At 45.9% G+C, this 20,403-nt stretch overlaps 1 protein-coding gene across 4 annotated transcripts in view; it reads right to left on the bottom strand.

Annotated features, from left to right (window-relative positions):
* Positions 1–20,403, bottom strand: part of CHCHD6 (coiled-coil-helix-coiled-coil-helix domain containing 6) — a 326,851-nt gene that overhangs the window by 204,593 nt on the left and 101,855 nt on the right. For 3 of the 4 annotated variants that reach the window (XM_061618379.1, XM_061618381.1, XM_061618382.1), the window contains exons 5-6: positions 19,842–19,862; positions 14,722–14,805 (exon numbers count right to left, since the gene is read on the bottom strand). In XM_061618379.1, coding sequence (XP_061474363.1) covers positions 14,722–14,805; positions 19,842–19,862 — 105 coding nt within the window. The remainder of the gene's footprint in view (positions 1–14,721; positions 14,806–19,841; positions 19,863–20,403) is intronic. The other variant, XM_061618380.1, reaches the window with a different exon arrangement.

Below are 20,403 nucleotides of genomic sequence, written 5' to 3'. Positions count from 1 at the left end.
CAGGACGGACAGTGGACACCTCCTAGCTAGGCAGTTAGCCGCAGCTCCTTCCCGCGGGCCTGCGGGGCAGGGGGTTCAACCCCGCCTGCTTTGTTGGGAGTTTAGCTCCCGGGGCCACTGTGGTCGGAGTTCTTGCAGATTCCGGCACGAGTGTGCAATATGTGGTGGGCCCCACGCCTGCACAGGCTGCCCCAGGGGCTGCCCCTTTAGGGGTGGGGGCAGGGACCCCGCTGGCTCTAGAAAGCCGGGGGCTCCTGGCACAGCTCAAGGTAAAGGGCGCCAGCCCAGTTAAGCTTACAAACCTCCAGGATTTACTTCGTCGTTACCCACTCGTCCCAGATGCACAGTTTCTGCTGGAAGGCTTCACTATGGGGTTTAGGATTCCCTACTTGGGCCCCAGGCGGGCCTTTATGTCCCGCAATCTCAAATCAGTGTGGGGCATGGAAATGGTTGTGCAGGTAAAAATAGACAAGGAGGTTAAGGCTGGCAGAGTGTTGGGTCCCTTCGTGGTGCCACCCGTGCCCTCCCTTAGAGTTTCTCCACTGGGCCTCGTTCCCAAGAAGGTGCCAGGCGAATTTCGCCTCATACACCACCTATCTTTCCCTCGGGGCGAGTCTGTCAATGATTTCATCCTGCCGGAACTGTGTTCTGTCCGCTACACATCATTTGACGCAGCGGTGCAGATGAGACATTTGGTCTTACCGTGAAATCAGTCTTCTCTGTGCATGTCAAAGATGATATCAGATGGGTAACTAGCTCCACCTAGTGGTTGAAGGCAAAAGAGTACTGCTGACGTTTTACTGTAGCTCCGTCCCTGGTCTGCGCCTGCTCCGTGCTCAGTTTCCAATGACAAGCCCACGAAATCAGGCCAATAGACGCCACAAACAAGACAAGACAACAGTACTCATACACTCTCTGCTCCAGGGCTAACCGTGCTTATAAAGGCAGCCCAGCACTCATAGGGAGTGGCCCTGATATCATCTTTGACATGCACAGAGAAGACCGATTTCACGGTAAGACCAAATGTGCATGGAAAGATGATATCAGATGGGACATACCAAAGCTGACCCATGTAGGGTGGGAATACTGCTGGGCTGTGGTCACGAATGATCCTTGAGGACGTGCTGTAGCACCCTCCTCCCAAAGGCTGCCTCCGATGAAGCATAGGAGTCTATTTTATAATGCTTAATGAACGTATTGGGAGTGGACCATGTGGCTGCTCTACAAATCTCCGCTAGAGGGGCATTACGGGAAAAGGCCGCTGATGTGGCCGCTGCTCTGGTAGAGTGAGCTACTACTCCAGTAGGGTGAGCTAATCTTAGAGAGGCATAAGCTAATGATATGCATGCCTTAATCCACCTGGCTAGTGTGGACGTGGACACCTTATTCCCTAGGGAGGTAGGGTGGAAAGAGACAAAAATTATCTGTTTTCCGAATTGGCTTTGTCTTGGAAATATAAACTTTAAGCGCTCTTCGCACATCAAGAGAGTGCCAGGCTTTCTCTATAGGGTGGACAGGATTCGGACAAAAGGACGGCAATACCAGCTCTTGCTGGCAATGGAAAGTAGACAACACTTTGGGATGGAAGGAAGGAACAGTACGTAGAACTACTCTATCCTTATGAAACATACAAAAATTTTTATGGACGGATAGGGCATTCAACTCAGACACTCTACGGGCCGAAGTTATTGGCCACGAGAAACAAGACTCTAAAGGAGAGAAGACGGAGGCAAACCTGACTCAGAGGTTCAAATGGAGGTCTTTGAAGGGCTGATAAAACTTTATGTAAATCCCAAGTTGGGTAGCGGTGCACCGTAGGTGGTGCTGTTACCGTCGCACCCCTGAGGAAACGTTTGACGAAAGGGTGAGATCCGATTGGATTATCCAGAGATCTGGAGAGGATTGCCGACAAGGCCGAAACTTGGTGCTTCAGGGTATTTGGTCTGAGGCCCAAAGATAATCCGTCTTGTAGAAAAGACAAGATCTGGTTGACCCCTGCCTTCCGAGGAAGAATTCCTTTCTTCTGTGACCAGGATGAGAATGCCTTCCATGTGCTCTCATAAATTCTGAGTGTGGAAGGGCGTCTAGAAGCCATCATAGTTTCCAACACTTGGGGAGAGATGCCTTTTTTCAAGAGTCTCCTCCGTTCAAGTTCCATACATGAAGTGCCCACCACTCTGGAGCCGGGTGGCGGAGCTGTCCCTGAGAGAGTAGGTCCCTTCGTACTGGAATCTGCCATGGTGGTTCCACCGATAGGTCGAGAAGGGCTGGAAATCAAGGTCTCCGTGGCCACCATGGAGCCACTAATAGGAGTGCCGATCTCTCGGTCCGAAGCTTTTTGATCACCCTGGGAATAACTGGAATCGGAGGAAAGGCATACAGTCTGCCCGGAGGCCACCGGGAAGTTAAGGCATCCGTCCCTTCCGCGCCTGGTGTCACATACCGGGAGAAGAATCTCTTCACCTGTCGATTGTGCCTGGTGGCAAAGAGGTCCACATGAATGTGGCCAAAACGTTTCACTATCTGATGAAAAGCCTCTGGGTGAAGAGTCCATTCCCCTTGAAGTAGCTTTTCTCGACTGAGCCAGTCCGCTTGGCAGTTGTCCTCTCCCTTGAGATATTCTGCCGCTATCGAGTCGACACTGTTCTCTGCCCACTGGAAGAGGAGAAAGGCCTCCTTCTGAAGAAGGAGGGAGCGTGTGCCCCCCTGACAGTTCAAATAAGATTTGGCCGACACGTTGTCTGTTCTGACCACCACTGCTCCCAACTGTCTGGAGGTCGCAAAGTGCCCGAGGGCCAGACGAACTGCACGCAGTTTGAGGAAATTGATCGGCAGAGTGGACTCCAGAGGAGACCATGTGCCTTGAACCACCTGCCTGTCACATATGGCTCCCCAACCTGATAAGCTGGCATCTGATGTTATCAGGGTGTGTGGTGGATCCTGGAAGGGAACGCCTCTCGTTAGATTGAATTCGTGGGTCCACCAAAACAGTGACTGTCGAACCTGTGGTGACAGAGTTATCCTGCGGTGATGTCTGGATGCTATGTTGGATTGAAAGGGCAGAAGTGCCCACTGAAGTGTGCGGGAGTGATGACGTGCCCAAGGCGTCGTCTGGAATGTGGACACCATCAAGCCGAGAAGCGTTGCCAATTTCATCAGGTCCGGCGAGGGAGATGATAGGATATCCAATGTTACTTGTCGAATCTTGCTGACTCTGTCTTGGGACAAAGTGAGGAGGCCATGTAGAGAGTCTATAGTCACTCCCAAATGTGTAATGCGGTTGGACGGAAAGAGATGGCTTTTGGCCTCGTTGATCAGGAAGCCATGGTCCTTTAGACAGGCCAGGGTGACATGGAGGTCTTCCCATGCCTTGTGCAATGATGGTGAGTGAATCAGAAAGTCGTCCAGATAAGGAAATATATGAATCCCCAGAGTCCTGAGGTGTGCCACCAGGACAACCACGACCTTTGTGAATATCCTGGGGGCAGACAACAGGCCAAAGGGCATGGCCTTGAATTGATAATGTTCTTGTCCCACCGCGAAGTGGAGGTACCTTCTGTGAGGGGGAAAGATTGGTATGTGTAGGTCTGCCTCCTTCAGGTCGATAGGGGAGAGGAAGTCCCCTATCCTCAGCGCTTCCTTGATTGAAAGTAAGGTGTCCATACGAAACTTGCGGTATTTTATGAAGCGGTTTAGACCCTTGAGGTCTAACACAGGTCTGGACGAACCGTCTTTTTTCCCGACAGTGAAGAACAGAAACTTCCCAGGAACCTCTCTCCTGGAGGAACTTTCTCGAAGGCTGCTATGTGCAGAAGATGAGAAACTGACCGCAAAACTTTGTCTCTCTTGTGTGGATTCGTTGATACAGGGGATGGAATGAATCTCGCCGGAGGGGTGGAAGAAAATTCCAGGCGAAGGCCGTATCGAAGAGTGTGTAGGACCCACCGATCGGAGGACAAGTCCTTCCATCGGTGAGTAAACTGTTGGAGACGCCACCCACCGGCGAGGCGGAGGCGTCAGAACTGACCTCTGTTTCCACGTGACTGGGATGTGAATCCATCGCGACCCGAAAGGTGTTGTTGGGACTTAAGCTGGCTGCGCTGTCTGTTCCAGAAGGGACTGGAGCGGGCGTCCTTCTGTCTTCCAAAGGAACGTGAGCCCCGAAAGGAGTGCGACGGGAAATATGGATGGAATGACCGACGAAAGGCTCTGCCGTCATCCCTTTTCCTGGTGGATGGCATGGACTTTTTCTTTTCCTTAGTTTCCAAGACATGCGCGAATAATTTGCCTCCCACATAGGGTTCCGAGGCAAGGTTCGAGTGAGCTACTGGGTCTGCTTCCCAGTGACGAAGCCAAAGCGTTCTTCTCGTGAAGACCCCTGCTGTCAGTGACCTTGCTGCGAACTGCATACCATCCATGGACGCGTCTGCCATGAAGGTAACCGCCCGAGAGACCTTCAGCAGAGATTTGCGCACTCGGGTTGGATCTTGCTGTGGGTCATCCAGCAGGTCCTCCAACCAGAGAAGGGAATCTCGAGCAAACACCGAGGAGGCTGCTGCTGCCCTGATGGAAAGCGCACTAGCCTCGTGAACTCTTCTAAGCCCCTGGTCCATCTTACGCTCAGTGGCATCCTTGAGGTGAGCATCTGAGTCTTTCGGGTTCAAAGATGGGTTCAGGAGATTGACTATAGGCGCGTCTATGAGCGGGACCTTCAACTGATCCATGAGCAGTTGTTCTAGTGTATAATACTTGTTGGCGATGGAAACTGACTTTTTGAATTGTAAAGGAAGGTCGAATTCTGATTTGAGCACCTTCGGAAGAAGAGAAGGAAGCTTCAACACTCTCGACCTAGGTTTTGGATCCGGACATACTGCTGACACTCTCGAGGTGGATGGAGTAGGAGGATCCTCTGTAGAGGTGAGGGTAAGGGCTTCCATCGCCTTGCACAGCAGAGGAAGAAAATGAGCCTCTTGAAATATCCTGGTAGATAGAATCTCCTCAGATTCCGACTCCCCACTCCATTCCTCCTCATCCAAGACAATCAATTCATTTTCTGCGTCCATAGACTCCTGGTCAGGGAGCTGTAGATGTCTGCCTTGAGATGCCGCATGGGGATCTGGAGATAAGCGGCCAGGAGGAGGGCGAAGATCTGTCCTCGAGTGATCTGTAAGTGGATACCTCGAGGGGTGGGAGCCTGAAGTATTTTGAGAAGACAAGTCCCTGGCTAGATCCAATAAGAGAGCCTCTCTAAGCTGCTCCTTAAGCTGTTGAATTGAATGCGCTGACAGGGCAAGCCTGAGTATGAGAAGAGTAGAGCCTATGCCCTTCAGCAGATTGAACCTGTTGAACAGGGATTGGTTCATCCAAAAACCCAGCAAATGCATCAGGAGAGGAGGTAGTAGAAAAAATAGCATCTAAGGGAGGCTGGAGCTGGCTGCCTTTGTCATCAGAGAGGGGTTCCAGGTCTCTCTGGTCCCTTGTATGGTGTACAGAAGCTTGACCATCTCTACAAGTTCGCTTATGTGGGGCAGATATCCTGCCTTCTGTAGTCACCCTGCCTGCCAGAATCTGAGCCTCAGCCACCTCGTGCCTGATGGTAGAGGGGCGGGCTGCCGCTACTTCAGAATGATCCCCCGAGGAATGAGACTGCTCCAATCCCAGGGTGGGAAGGGGCTCTGATACTGCGCCTGTTGATGCCACGCGGGGAGGCGGCTTTAACCCCTTTGAGAGGTGTTTCATTTTGTGCGTGGCTTTCCCCATCGCGGGCACACACTGCGGGACTTATAGGGTTAATAAATGCTGCTAGTAAACGACCAGGCGAAGCTTGCAATTTAACAGCGGCCGGCGTCTTCCCCTCTATTGCTTCTGCGCGTCTACCTCCTCTCCCGCTACAGAGCGGGTAAAAACAAAAGCTGCTCGCAAAGAGCGAGAAATAACTGGGTGTAAGCCTGGGTATCGAGCCCTGGGAAGGCTGCTGCCAAGGTTGAAAACCGCCGACGCTGCAGCCTGGTGAACGAGGAGGAACGTCAGCGAAATTAGTTAAAGAGGGAGTCTGAATAGGTCGACGGCTGCCAGAGCCGCGGGGAAGGGCTGGCTGTTCCTCGCCACGGGGGAAGGTCAGAAGGAAAGAGACAGAAGGAACCCCTTTGTTTGTTTGTTTGTTTAAACTATTACAGAAGGAATAAGAAAACTTGGAGGGAAAGAACAAGAACGAACTCACACAGAAGATCCAAACAACAAAAACGCTACAAGCCTGAATCACGGAGTCAGAGAGAATCCAACCACTTTTCTGTGAGGCAAAAGAGAAACTGAGCACGGAGCAGGCGCAGACCAGGGACGGAGCTACAGTAAAACGTCAGCAGTACTCTTTTGCCTTCAACCACTAGGTGGAGCTAGTTACCCATCTGATATCATCTTTCCATGCACAAGAGAAGGTTAAGAACTGCGGGACTGGGGCCCTCATGGGGAAATGTGACAACAAGTCGGCTTTCCGTCTCCTCCCGGTTCACCCACAGGACTTCGAACTGCTGGGCTTTATGTTCGCTGGCAAATACTACATAGATAGGGCATTACCTATGGGGTGCTCAATTTCATGTTCGGTATTTGAGCGCTTCAGTTCGTTCCTGGAGTGGGCAGTCAGGGTTAGGGCAGGCCTGCAATCTGTGGTGCACTATCTGGATGACTTCCTGTTTGCCGGCCCTGCCAATGCCAGCACCTGTAAGGCCTTTATGGCCCATTTCGCTGTGCTGGCGGAGGAGCTAGGGGTCCCCCTCGCAGCTGAGAAAACCGAGGGCCCATCCATAGCTCTCACTTTTCTGGGCATCGAGATTGACACCATAGCCCAGTGCTGTAGGCTCCCTCAGGACAAGCTAGTGGCCCTTAGGGGAAAAATTACTGAGGTCATCCAATCCAGGAAGGTGATGCTGTCCACCCTGCAGGAGCTGGCAGGTCACATGAACTTTGCGTGTAGGGTGGTTGTGCCCGGGCGTGCATTTATGCGGCGCATATACGACACCATAGCTGGTCTATCACACCCACAACACCACACGCGGGTCACAGCCGCTCTTAGGGCCGACCTGGCGGTGTGGTCCACCTTCTTACGTGAATTCAATGGGATATCCCTATGGAGGAGGGAGCGCCTGCTGGAGGCCGAGCTGCAAGTGCACTCGGATGCCTTAGGTTCCTGTGGTTTTGGGGTTATTTTTAATGACGCATGGTGCCAGGGAAGCTGGCCACAGGACTGGGCGCAGTCTGGGTTAACCCGGGACCTTACGTTCCTGGAGTTCTTTCCCATTGTGGTGGCCGTGCACCTTTGGCCCGAGAACTTGTGTAACTCCACAGTCCACTTTTGGTGCGACAACCTCCCCACAGTGCAGGTTATCAACACCTTGTCTTCAAAGAACTCCAACGTCATGAGCCTGGTGCGAGCATTCGTGCTTCAATGTTTACGCTATAATATCCTGTTCCTGGCGCACCACGTACCAGGTATTGATAACAATATTGCCGATGCTCTATCACGGAACCAGATGGAGAGGTTCCGCCAGCTGGCACCGTGGGCAAGGGCTCAACCGGAGGTGGTTCCCCCAGCGCTATGGGAGATTGGAGGAATGAAGCGGAGAGGGCCATAAGCCTGTCCGTAGCACCCAGCACCATGTCCAGCTACCAGGGAGCAGGTAGGAAGTTGTCACATTTCAGGGAGTCCAGTGGCTACGCACAGGAGTGGCCCATACCTGTGGAGCATCTTATGGCGTTCTGCGTGGAGGAAAAGCGGAGGGGCCTCTCAGTTAGGACTATCAGAGGTAAGCTCTCAGGGCTTTCTTTTCTTTCTTTCTGTTGAAGGGCAAGGCCCTGATTGAGCAAGCGTGTAGTGACCTCCGGGCCATTGCACGTTGCTGGCCGGGGGTGCACTTGGTGTGGTCGGACATCCTGCTCGCCAGGACTGAAGTGCACCTTAAACATACTCTTTTTATCAACAAGAAGGTGAACAGCAAATTCAGAAGGCACCTTATGGACGCTGGGGTTCTGTCATTCACCATCCAGAAATTAGGCACGACAGGGTGGAGTTATTTCGGCCAGACGGTGTGCATCTGACGGACATGGCAACATGTCTTCTTAATGGACTTTGCACGATCTTGCAGTGGGGACTACAGATCAAATCAAGCTTTACCCCTTAGCCCTTGAAGGGTGACTAAGCAGGCTTGTCCCACCAAACTAGGCAAAGCTAGTTAGGGCACTTGTTACTTCGGTCACCGGAACCGTGCCTCAGCCTTGGGTTTCAGGGCCCGGGGGTAGGCTATACGGGGCCCAGCATACGCCCTCCCTTTAAACTTATTATTCTATACTAATGGGCCCCGGGCCGACAGTTGGTATACCCCTAACACTATCCTTGGTTGTGCCTAGCTGTACTGTCACAGCAGCCCCTGGCTCAGACAAGGTTGGTCGCCCTATAGCTGCAAACAGGCTTGCCTCATCATCAATCACGCTTAAACACCCTATTCCCGTCATTATGCCTGATTGTATCTGTTTAATAAAGTGGCCCATGATTCAACCCAACAAACGGTGTCTATGCTTTATTTCGGCAGTAGGCCGCAAACAACAATAATATTAGGCCTTAGAATGGTCAAAAACACCAAGGTTAACTGGAAGGCGTAACCAAGTGAAAGATTTTTGATTTATTAAAAAACTAAGATGCCCAAACACCAGAGGACATTCTGTAACACTAAGAAGCAACTAAGACAACAACAAAAGATTTAAATCTACCAACTTTAGAAGTGCAAGCTTATTCTGTGAATCGTCACAAAGAGGTTCTCTCCCAAGCACAAAACAATTACATTATTCGTAACAGGATGCCCCAATAAATTCTACTGCCATATTCTACAGTGATCCCCCAATGGTCTCTTGAACAAGCAGCAAAACAGACAACAAAGCAAAACAGACAGCAAAGCAGAAAACAGACAACAGGCTTCATATGTGCACTCTATATTGGGGGAGGTGAGCCTCAATCTCATTGGCACTCACACTATTCCATTGAAATAGCAAGACTTGCATTTTAGAAATATAGGACAGCCTTGAATAATCCATGCGGAGGGTCTGAGCCAAATCAATGCCTTAGAAAAAGCACAGATGGGATGGGGAAAGGCTTTTCTCTTAGAAGATGATTGGGCCTCTTATTCCATGCTGAATCACCACCTTGCTGTTAAGCCCCTCATCCTCCCCCAAACACCCTGAAGAGTCTAGCTTTATCATTCTAAAACAGTCATCCATGGCAATCTAGCCAAACAACAGCTGTGCATGGGTTTCCCCTTCAACTTGTCTCCAATTGAACCTCAGTTTTTAAAAAATAGATTTTAAAAGTACTAAAGCCGTGACTACAGAAGAAAAAAAAAGTCAAGGTTTGTGTGTATTCAACAAATGACGGCAGAATTATATAAAAGCAGCAGCTAATATAAAATATTGTTCGGTGCTGTGTTTTCTATCTTTCCGACCATTATAGGAATAAAATTATCCACAGAGAAGATCGAAAATCTTTTTCAAAACTAATACAATTAAGCTTTATTACACTGTTTCAAGTACATTTCTCTCCTCTGCCAGCCCCCTCCATCTCCGGCTCTAATCTAGGCTCATTCTATAACAGTTGGAGGCATTCTTCTATTTTATTACCAGCAAAATGCTGGTGTTAAGGGTCAGAAAATTATCTAGTGCCATAAAGCGAGGAAACAAAACCTGCCCTTAATATTGACTTCCTATCGTACACAGAAGACTGGGAGAAAGGGAAAAAATACCTATCAGCAACATGCAATGGAGCTGAGGGTTTAAAATACCACCTTCAAGGTGAAGATCTTGCAGCAAGAACATCCATTAATCTTATCTTAAAGTCTATTTACAGCCCAATCCCAGGCATGTTTCCTTAGAAATAAGATACACTGAATTAAATGAGATTTATTCCCAAATTAGGACTGCAGCTTTAGATCTGCAGAGAAAACACAACTGGGAAGGGGGAAAGAAAGATATTTAAAAACAAGCAAGGATTTTGAACGACATTATCTCTGTAGCCAACAAACAACTGATACATATATGAATACTACCAGACATTTCTACTTTATAAAATACAAATCTAGAGAGAGCAGCACATTAAAAAGAGAAGCAAAGAAATTTTAAAAAACCCTCTTGCTTGTTAACATATGGACAACTGTAGAGTGGATGACTGGTGGATTGCTTGTGATTTCATTGCATGATCCCCATTAAACATAAATGGAATTTAAACCCCAGCAGCAGCGTTGGCAGTAGCTTTAACCACTAATTTTTAAAAATTAATTACAGAGATTAGATGTAACTAAATGTGCAAAGTCAACTTCCTCATGAGCATGTTTTGCCATTCCAAGCAATATAAAAGCAATGGGGTGTATTCAACTAAATCTTACTCAGAGTAGACCCATTGAAGTGAATGAGCCTGTAGTCATGACTGTTAACTTCAATTGGTCTACTCTGAGTAGAACAAGCACTAAATATCACCCAATGGCATTAAGAAAAGGATCTGCCTTTTTTAAGCAGGCTACAATTTTTCTACAGGCCTCATGCAAGGAACATAGGAAGCCAATTTATTTGTCCACCTAGCCCATTATTGTCCACTCAGACTGGTAGCAGCTCCCCAGGGTCTTTGACAGAGGTCTTTACTATCACAGACTACCTGAGATCCTTCTAACAGGAGATGCTGGGGACTGAACCTGTAACATCCTGCAGAGCATTCAAAACATGCTCTTGCACTGTGCTATGGCCCCTTTTTGTTAATGCTGTGGTTGTCAAAGCAACGCACCACACCACAGTGCAAAAATTCCACTGTCCTCAGGGCAACATTTCCTGATGCCCTAAGACTTGCAAGACAAGTGCTGTAAGTGGCACATGTAATGAACATCTGTGACACACCTGTCTCTCCCACACTATGCTAATGTCTACTCCCTGTAAAATGGAAGCCAAGCCACACCGAAGCAGGAGGGGGTACCACCTGTTGGTAGAGCAGCACTCATATACTTTGGTCTTGCCTAGCAACACTTGACAAAAAATGTTTGGCTACCACTGCCTTTAACCCTCTGCCAACAGAAAAACCTGACTGAATCAATCTGGTATCAGGGTCAAATGCACCCAGAGGAAGCCATGACACTGGTGGAAGTTAAGCATGGCACCATTTGCCTGTAAAAAGATCATGCCTTCATTAAGAAGGTTCACTGTCAAGTAAAACTATATAATTGCACATCTCATCGGGGTCAACAGTACCCTACCATGTAAAAAACAAAAACCTACACAACTGGTATGTGGAGTCTAAATGGCCCTACAGTTTTTTTAAACATACAGCATTAGGTTGTATTCAACATAGCGCTAAGGCAACTGTTGTATCAGTACAAGGATTTCTTCTTGTGCAACAGAACAATCTCCCCCTCTTCTCCACCCATGAGCGTCCTAAATGTGTTCTGTGGTTTCCCCCAACCCCCAAGAGCAGATTTGGGAGTAGCATGGGACACTCATGGGGGAGGTGAGGGGGAAACCCTGTTGTGCTAGTGCTAACTCCAGCACTAGCACAAAGAAGTTAAATACCACCCACTGTACTGTTAACCATACATGTAACCATTGCACAAGTACTGAAGTGCAATAATTATGAGTTGTGAATTACCTGTAACAACAAATCTCAAAGATCTTGCAACCATATCACATGCTACTCAAGCAGGCTATGCATTTCACAAACACGTAAGTAGACAAAACAAAGGTTATATGAAGCATATGGTAGGTGTGATTTTCCCTCATTGTGTCAACCACAGAGCCGACACCTTCTTGGTATCAGCAGGGCCGGTTCTAAAGGGCGGCCAGGCTGGGCACTGGCCCGACGGCCCCTGGAGCTACAGGGGGCCCCTCAGCTGCCCCTCCGCTCCCCTTCTGCGATCTGTGGGCCCCCCACATCCCCCCACACCCCTACCCCCACCTACCTTTCTGCTGTCTTTTACCATTGCCCTTAACGAAGATGGCGGCCGCAGTTTCCCTAAGGTACTAAAGCCCCTGCTGCCATCTTAGTTGATGGCAGAGATGCGAGTGCGTAGCATGCACGCGTGCCATCAACAAAGATGGCGGTGGAAGCATCATCCTGTTAGGGAAACCACGGCTGCCATCTTTGTTAAGGGCAATGGTAAAAGACAGCAGATAGGGGGCGCGTGTGTGGGATGTGCACGCACCAGGGCAAGCTGATGCCCAAGGGCCCCGGCATTTCTGGAGCCGGCCCTGGGTATCAGCAGTGGTTGGCCCTACCAGTTCTGAGGCTGCCTCTTTTGCTATTCCAGGCAAACTGGCTGTGTTTCTAGCCCAGGGGTTCTCAAATTTCCTATCTCCTGGGGCCCATTTGATATGCAAAATGATGCAGGGAAAGAGTCGTCCACAAAACGTGTCTTAGCTAATCCTCTGGCTAGTGGCACACTTGTAAAAAAGTTATTACTTCTTATACTGAGAACTAGTGTTGTGTAGTGGTTAGAGTATTGGGCTAGGACCTGGGAGACCAGGGTTTGATCCCCACATAGCCATGAAGCTCAGTGGGTGACCTTGGGCCAGTCACTGCCTCTCAATCTAACCTACCTCACAGGGTTATTGTGGGGATTAAATGAGGAGGGGGAGAACCATGTACACCACCTTGAGCTCCTTGGAGAAAAGGTGGGATATAAATGCAATAAATAAATAAATGTTCAGAACTTTGTACTTTGTTGCTAGTTTCTCAACTGTAGTCTGGCCTACTTGTTTAGGTGCTTGAGAATCTCTTTCCTTTTCCTCACACATGTCTATGTTATAAACATATGATGCTTTGGATTCAGAACACAGTCAGAATTGTATGCCATATTTTGCAGGTCTGGACAGCATACTGCCTCACTGGAAATCTCCTTCTGAATGGCAGTAATAGTTCCTCTGCTTAACATTCTCATATGCATTGTGGGCGACTCTTGGTAAGCGTATCCCACAGGTCACACACAGGGGCAGGCTCATCTCTGACATTGATCATTCAGTGTTAGAAGAGATAATTAATTGAGGACTTTATTGATTCTTTTGAAGGAGGCCAGTGATATTGTGCCCTGGAAATTATGCAAAGATCTTTCAATGAACAGAGAAAAGTGGTCATCTAAAAGGTCCTTGGATGAGAGTAGCTATTAAGTCTGGCCACCTACTGAGATGAGAGGACAGGTTGCTTGCAAAGATTTGCACATACAGTTGGGATCACAGTGCCTGAAAAAGCTGAATTAATAAGTTTTCCACAAAATGAAAGCTATGATGAAAAAAACTTTGACTCAGTTTTGCTGGTACTAAATGAAAAAAAAAAGGTTTTTAAAATCAGGTTTTAAAAGGGATTTTGTAATCATGTGGGGTACTATTGACTAACACTGTTTGCAGTGATGTTACGAAAGAGAGTAATTTGTCTATTATGAAAATAGACATATTGTTTTTTCACCCTCTACATTTCTTTTCTCACAATAAATAGAAAGATCAGACTCTGGCAAAGCTTCTGTAGACATGACAAGTATCTGATGAACATTTTAAAAATGTAAACAGCACTTGCCATTGTATATAAGGTGCTAGGGATCAACATGTACATTTTTTTAGTTATCTCAGTCAATCCAATAGGGGTAGAATTAACCTCAAAAGCTGTTAAGAATTTAAACATCAAATTGTCACTAAAGTAAGTATAGATGCCTTTGAAACACCACATGACAATTCACACCTCCTCATATTGAGGATTACCTGGAGTGTGGAGTTGTAGAAGACTAACACAATCTTTTTTTTTAAAAAAAATAGTGCTGTTGGGGTGTGTTTGACCCCACCTGTTTAAGGGTTAGATATTCCCTCCCTCAAAAAAAAGTAACAAATGCAGTAGCATTACTAAGCGTCAGGTGCACCAACCCTGTCAAGAGGTCTAAGTGTTTTAAAATTATGGAATATTATTCTTCACACATTGTTTTAAAAGCTACTATGCACATTGCTTCATTTAGCCAAGAAGTGAAAAGAACACACTAGTTCCCAAGACACACTGTGGTTGCTCCAATTCTTACGCCATCAATTTTTAAAAGCTCATTCTGGTGAGCAATTAAACAGAGATGCAAACCCCACATTCAGGGGAGAGATTCAAATCCCTAAATGGATTTCCAAAGGTCATTTTAGGCTGAAAAAATGCTTGATGGTATCTCTTTAAACCATGTTCATTTCAAAGGCTTATCTAGCAAAGGAGCAGACAGCATTTTGCAGCAACACACTTAAATCTGTTGGTTTCCCAAGAGATAAATTAATAATAACAACTTTAATTCATATGTATGGAATGATCTGAGGTTATTTTCACAGGGTTTTTTTTTTTGTAAGCAACAGATTTTTAACAAAGGGAATTTTTAAAAGGTAACACAGCTTTCAACTAAACCCATAGTAGGGGTGGGAGGACTGTGAATTATAAACTTGGTGGCTTTTTTTTTTATTTCATCCAGTGAAAAACTAATTATTCTCTAAATGTGAGTTGCTTAAAAGGTTCAGCTTCTGAAGCAGTTTAACAATGTGTGATGAGAAGGAGGCCCCAAGGGATACATAATAGGGTCTGGCAGGCCCAGGTTTCAGCACAACAGTTCTCATTTCTCTTCTCTGCTGATCCACTCAGATAGATGTCTGATCCCGTTAGCATTCAGCCGCTGCAAATAAAAGACAACACTGTCTCACCTTCTTCTCAATGTGGTCCAACTGTTCCTTGTAGAAGGTGTCTCTCTGCTTCAATTCTTTGTCCTTCCATTGCAGTTCCTGAGACTAGAAGGAAATACAAAACAGGGTGTTCACAGAACAGAAGGCACAAACGGCAAAGGAAAGGAAGGAGACAGCGCCGGGAGAAGGTTTGGGATAGGTATAGATTAAAAGCAATTCCAGTATGCCACACTGTACCAGAATGCTTGCAAGGAAAATAGTGGCTCTTCTGAGAAGGAATAATTTCAACTTGACATACTATTCAAATGCTTTCATTTTCTAAGCCTCATAATGAAAATGCTGGTGAGGTAAATAGTCTGAGACACTCCAACCTGGACTGATCAGATGTCTCTACCATACATACTAAGAAGAATTGCTGGAGCAACATATGCAGCACAATTAAGAGTCTTGAGAGAGTAGAGAATTTGTACCAGCTCAGACTCTAGGTTGGAGACTTTCAAGTCTGAACGCATCCCATGTCTTAAAAAAAGAAACCAGGGCCTGGAAAGGTGACCACTTAGTTTCAAACCACTTAGTTTCAAACATTGTGCCATTGGGTCTCCCTAATCATTCACAAGAACCAAAGCTGCACCAGAAACCTTCCAACTAAGAACTCCTGTAGCTGCCAGGTATCAATTTGAACTTCACAGGTTACCTTCTAGGCTTTCCACCCTTTCTAAGCTACACAGCAACCAGGAGTTCCAGAGCTGAACACTGGACAGGCAAAGCCGTTTGCATGGTCATCGGCTTGATACTTTGAGGGATATAGAGCAGTCGTTCCCAACCTGGGGGGCATGATCTTCAGGGGGGCCGCAAAGTAATCCAGAGGGGGCCGCAAACAGTAAACAAGGCATTTCTCCCAGGCATTTTAGTATGTGTTTTTAATTTTTTTTTTAATTTGTATATTTGTTTTTAATGTTTTTAATTGTTGTAAACCGCCCAGAGAGCTTTGGCTATGGGACGGTATATAAATGCAATAACAACAACAACAACAACAATAATAATAGTAATAAACAAATGAATTATTTGTTAATTTTTTTTTAAAAAGTCTTCAGTCCCTGGACACTGTCTGCTCCCCACTGCCACTGCAGACAACACCTTCCCCTTGCTTCAAACAAGAGGGAAGGACTTTTGCTGAAGCTCCAGTGTGTCTTCCAGGCATGCCAAGGGCAGGCATCTGCCTCATGTGGCAGATGCTAAAGAAGGCTGAGGGTGAAGCTACCAGGAAGAAGGTATAACTATCACAGACTCCCATCTCCTCGCACTGCCGCTGCTGATGACACCCTTCCTCAGAACGACTGCAGCTGAAATGTATTTATTTATTCAATTATTTTTGCATTTATATCTCACCTTTCCTCCAAGTTGCTCAAGGTGGTGCACATAGTCCCCCCCCTTTCCATTTTATCCTTATACCAACCCCGTGAGATAGGTCAGGCTCAGGGACTGCGTCTGGCCCAAGGTCACCCAGTGGACTAACACTGTAACCCACAGGTGTTGGGAGACAGGACTGTACATCTTCAAATTATGTGTGTGTGTGTGGGGGGGGAGTGATACCAATTTGATGAACCTTTGCATTAAGAAAAAAAAGCAACACCTTCCTGTCTGCAGGGAGCTTTTTATGGAAAGGGATATTTGGAGATATGATTTTGCCACACACCATCTTTTCAATTAACAGAGGCTAAAATTAGAATTAGCGTGGGGGGGATGTCACAAAATTTTTGAGCTTATAAAGGGGGTCCCATACTCATAAAGGTTGGGAACCACTGGTATAGAGCACTGTGACAAGGGCCCCAGAATTCAGTTTTCACCTCCACGTCAGGATGCATGAATCACTGCCTAAAGCATGTAAGCCAGCAATAAGGAAGGGGGGCTATGACAAATGTAACTTAAAGAGAATTACCATCCTCCCCCTCCCCAGGACTGGCTATGATTAAGCAGCTCAGGCAGAAGTGTTCCCTATGGGCTCAGAGATGTCATTTTATGGCCAAATGCCATCATAAAGAAGAAAAATAACATCTGAAACTGAAAGTTGCCAATTGCTTCTTTCTCTGTTTTTCTCTGGTGAAAGATAAACAGTGGGATCACAGACGGTTGGCATTTGACCAGTCAAAAATTTTGTTTGGCCAAATCCTTGTAAGTAGAGAGGGTGCTGAACATGCTACGGAGAGGAAGCTTCACAGGTAATCTATCTTGTTTTTACCAACACCAAAACTACTGCCCTTGCTTTATTTTGCCATGCACATATGATATCATCAAGAACACAGCTAGCAGTTAATTCAAAAAAGCATGTATAGCTTTAGAGATGCAGCTCTTGGTCTAATTTGTTTATACTGTTTTTAATATTGTATTTTATATTGTTGTGACACACACACCCGGCAGTGAAGAGTAGGTAATAAATTTAAATAATAATAATAATATAATTTCATGTGAGGTGAAAGGAGGAGAAAATTAGGGGAAATGGGGTAGGAGAAAAAAGAAAAAAGGGGATGGTAGGAAGAGAAAAAAAGCAGGAGTACTAGAGAGAGAAAAGGGGTTGCCCATCCACCTTTGGCTCTGCCTCTGTCCACTTCTGACACTGGCCCCACCACCACTGGTATGTTGCCTCTGACAGATTACCCCTGAAGCAATGTGGCCTTCAAGAGCATGCAATATGACCATTTTCTTCTCAGCTAACACGTGCAACGGGGCTTTTCAAAAGCAATTAAAATTAGGCTGATAAATTCTTCTTACAGCAACATGGGTGTTTTTAATCCCACCAGTATCTGCTTTCTCCCAGACTGGGGTAATGAAAAGGCATGTCCTCAGGAAGTGTGGTGTAGTAAGTATAGAAAGCAGCAGCTTTCTACTTCTGATATGCACCCTGAGCAACATACTTTGATTCTTCCAACTTCTGTGGGAGGGATAGAAGTGCACCACGTGTCTTCCCATGGTGTGAGAAAGAGTTGCTATAAAATATGAATATCCCTAACTTTAACACATAATAATCACAGCTTTTCCTCTAGATTTAATGAAGCAACAAGAGACTGTCATCACATGCAAAATTTCTATTCCAGAATGTAGATCTAAAACTGAGAAACTGAAATGGTAGGAGTGGTAACACAGCTATGCCAATACAGTCTTGATCAGCCTTCCCACTAACCCCGTAGTATGACTTCCGTTATATATTAGAAATGGCAGATAGAAGGGGGGAAAAGTTCTTGCAACTTTAAGACTTGCTCTCAATAACTTGTTTATATTAAAGTGATACTCGTGGGAGAACTAAAGCAGAAAGAAAAATGAACCACAAACATTCTGCTCAGCTTAAAACGATGGTTTTGGTTTTTAAATTGACCTCCAGCTGTTATTATTGGGAATTGAAATACGCATTGTTGTTTTGCTTGAAATATGTATCGGTACATCCAGATAAGGTGTCATCCGAAGTATCGCCATATCAAACATTACAAATCTGGATTAGGCAATCAGGGACATTTTATATGAATATACGATATTTATTAAGAGTTCCCTTTATCTTGCTGCTTATTTCCCACCAGTCAGAAGACCTATGATGTTCCAGACCCAGCTGGCTGCTGTGGAAGTTACAATTTCAGAGAGTATGGTCACCACAGGTAGCCAACAAAATTTCAGAGACACTTTTCATGTAAAATGCCTATACCAGCAGAAGAAGAAGAGGAGAGGGAAATGTTACATTCCAATTCTAATCAGAAAGTTTCCAATTTCCTTCTTCCCCCTGCAACTACCTGTGCTCCCCCCAAAGCCTCATTAAAAGGCTGGAGGCTGCTCCTCAACAACATGGAGTGAAGCATGAAGATGTGCATAGGGGCAAAGAGAGGATAGGAGACCTCTGTGAACTTTCTTGAAGTTAACTTACCTTAGGGTCCACGCCTGATCTGGAGCAATTTTCCCTTTCCCCAGCAGCCCCCTGCACTTCATTCCATATTGTTAAGGAACAGGTTTCCAATCCTTCAGATGGGTGTTTTGGGAGGCACTTCTGTTAATTTATCTTAGGATCCAAGCCAATAGCTTTTTTTGAGAAACAAGCTGATCAAAAGTCACAAGTACATTACTGAATGGGAGTTACCCCAAGGGGAAAACAATGAATTGTCAATATTATGATGAAGCTGATTATATATATATATATATATATATATATATATATATATATATATATATATATATATATATATTGACATGGACAGAGTACCTTTGCATCACTACACACAAGAGCCAGCACACATTTGATTTCCTCTATCTACTCTTCCCTAAATTTTCCCATAGCAAGAATGTTTGTCAGCAGCTGATGCCAAGTTTATTGCGCTAGGGCTGGCCATTGAGGAAATCATAACAGTCCAAGCCTAGAGCCACTCTGTAGAAACATGCTAGGTTACCAAGCTTTTTTCGACAATCATGAGAGCTAGAAATCTGTCTTTTAAAAAGAGAGAATGCTAAATCGATTCTGAGCTTGCAAGGTACACAAAGTGAATATAGTTCTTGGCAGACAAGGCTGAAGTAAGGCAGAGGACTACAAATGAGGATTATACTCCATTACTTTCCTTTTTGCCCTTCAGAAGTATTTGATAGACTTCTCACTTATTATCCCAGGCTTCTCAGGCCTGCAAAGTCATTCCAAAGTTCTTTGTCTCTTCCTTTATTTCCTATCAGTGTAACTCATTGAGGCCTCCAAACCATGCTCTTCGTGTTGAAAGAAAGAAGAGAAAGATTTCACTACAGAGTAAGGGAGCACCAAATGAGTTCAAACAACTAGTCATCAAGACAACTTGATAGTCCATCCATCCATCCAGTTGGTTACCTGAGGGTTTGGCCAGTCAACCTATCATGTTTGGCACCAGCAGCTACAAACATCTCTCTCTCTCTCTCTCCCCCCTCCCAAACCTAGAGAAAAATATTTTATGGAAGAAATAACGTGATTTTCTAGCTTAACACATTTTAAAAATGTAATGATAAATAAAACCCTGCATTTGTGTTCAGCAATAACAACTGTATTTGTGTAGTAACAACACGATACTTTGAATAGGCTAGATCAGTAAAACAAAAAACCAAACAAAGGGAGCGGATGTATGCATGCAGGGAGAAAAAGAGCTTACCCAGGCATCCAAATCCACAGGCTTGGCAACAGAGAGTGGGGGAGAAAGAGAGAACAAGAAAGTCAATGATTTGTGGAGGATACCTGTTGCTATACAATAATGCTCTTAACAAGACAAACACAAGGGGGGGGGAGTATCTTTTAGAAATGACAAGCATTTTTAACAAGAAAGCCAAGTCCCCTGTTGGCTACTGTCCTGTAAGCAAACACCATAAAAATGGGACTGAGACAGCATGGGGGGGAAAACCACAATGGATGATTCATAATGTCCCCAGTGGTGCATACTCTAAGCAAAGGTATGCACCCAGGCATTATGAAAGGCACTGCAGAATCCGACAGAGACCAATAACAACATATGAAGCTTGGGGTTGTGGCATGTACACTAAACAGGAAAAGGCCAGAAGGCATGTTTCCAATCTTCCCAATAAGAGCTCATTTTCCCCTGCCAAAGGTTAGCTTGAAACAATCATCATCATCAATATACGAGGAGAAGGAGGAAAACAGAGGAACAGGCCTAAGCTGGAAGGGACTCCAGGATTTTCCAGTCCAACTACCTGAAATTC

The sequence above is a fragment of the Rhineura floridana genome, chromosome 3 (assembly GCF_030035675.1).
Source record: "Rhineura floridana isolate rRhiFlo1 chromosome 3, rRhiFlo1.hap2, whole genome shotgun sequence".
NCBI lineage: Eukaryota > Metazoa > Chordata > Lepidosauria > Squamata > Rhineuridae > Rhineura > Rhineura floridana.
This window is presented reverse-complemented; position numbering and strand designations above follow the sequence as displayed.